Source organism: Mesitornis unicolor, unplaced genomic scaffold (genome assembly GCF_000695765.1).
Source record: "Mesitornis unicolor isolate BGI_N332 unplaced genomic scaffold, ASM69576v1 scaffold31898, whole genome shotgun sequence".
Lineage (NCBI taxonomy): Eukaryota > Metazoa > Chordata > Aves > Mesitornithiformes > Mesitornithidae > Mesitornis > Mesitornis unicolor.
The window spans coordinates 942-1,850 of NW_010203032.1; the positions used below are offsets into that span (position 1 = coordinate 942).

Below are 909 nucleotides of genomic sequence, written 5' to 3' on the forward strand. Positions count from 1 at the left end.
CCCCCCCACATCCTTGACCTGTCACAGAACCAGCTGCAGATGCTGGAGCTTCCCCCCAGACCCTCTGGCCTTGTGTTGGACCTCGATATTTCGGGCAACCCTTGGGCCTGTGAGTGCCCGCTGCTGGCCCTGCTGCAGCGCGCAGCCCCGCACCTCACCACCAGCCACGACACCCTCTGTGCCACCCCTGCACGCTACCGGGGACAGGAGGTGGCCGCTGTGAGCCAGGCTGGGGACACGGGCTGCGAGGCCAAGGGGGACAGGCAGCGTCCACCGGAGCCCTAGGCAAGGGGCTCGGTGTCATCCCAGGGGTCTGTGGGTGTCACCTTCCTCCCTGCCACTCTGTTCCCAGGCCTCCAGTCTCTTCATTCCTAGCTCAGGCTGTCCAATGTCCCTGTCCCCATCCCACCTGGCACATGTCCCTGTCCCCATTAAATGCCATTACTTGAAGCCATTACACTTTCTCCTGCATGTCACTATGAAGTCCCCTGTCTCTGTCCCCTCCCTGCTGTGTCCCCTCCCCGTTCCTGTTCCCATTCGGGCCAGCCTTGAGCATTGGGTCACTTGGTATGGGGACACCTGGGGTGGGGACACTTGGCACAGAGTTGCTTGGCAAAGGGACACCTGGCATGGGGACACTTGGCATGGGGACACACAGCAAGGAGACACTTGTCATGGGGACATATGTCGAGGGGACACTTGGTATGGAGATGTTTGGCATCGTGACACCTGGCATGGGGACACTTGCAAGGGGACACCTGGGGTGGGGACACCTGTCATTGGGCCCCTTGGTGTGGGGACACGTATCAAGGGGACACCTGAGGCAGGGACACTTGACAGGGGTGGTGGCCCTTGGCCGTCCCCCCGGCACGCGGTGTCCCCCCGTTGTACCCGGGACAACGGGACGTG

At 62.5% G+C, this 909-nt stretch overlaps 1 protein-coding gene across 1 annotated transcript in view; it reads left to right on the forward strand.

Moving 5' to 3' along the window:
• Nucleotides 1-285, forward strand: part of LRG1 (leucine-rich alpha-2-glycoprotein 1) — a gene marked incomplete at its 5' end in the record, with an annotated part of 988 nt that extends 703 nt beyond the window's left edge. The window contains one exon of the mRNA XM_010190590.1: nucleotides 1-285. This exon is cut by the window's left edge and continues 246 nt beyond it. Within this exon, the coding sequence (XP_010188892.1) occupies nucleotides 1-285 (285 nt within the window).
• Nucleotides 286-909: the final 624 nt, after the last annotated feature.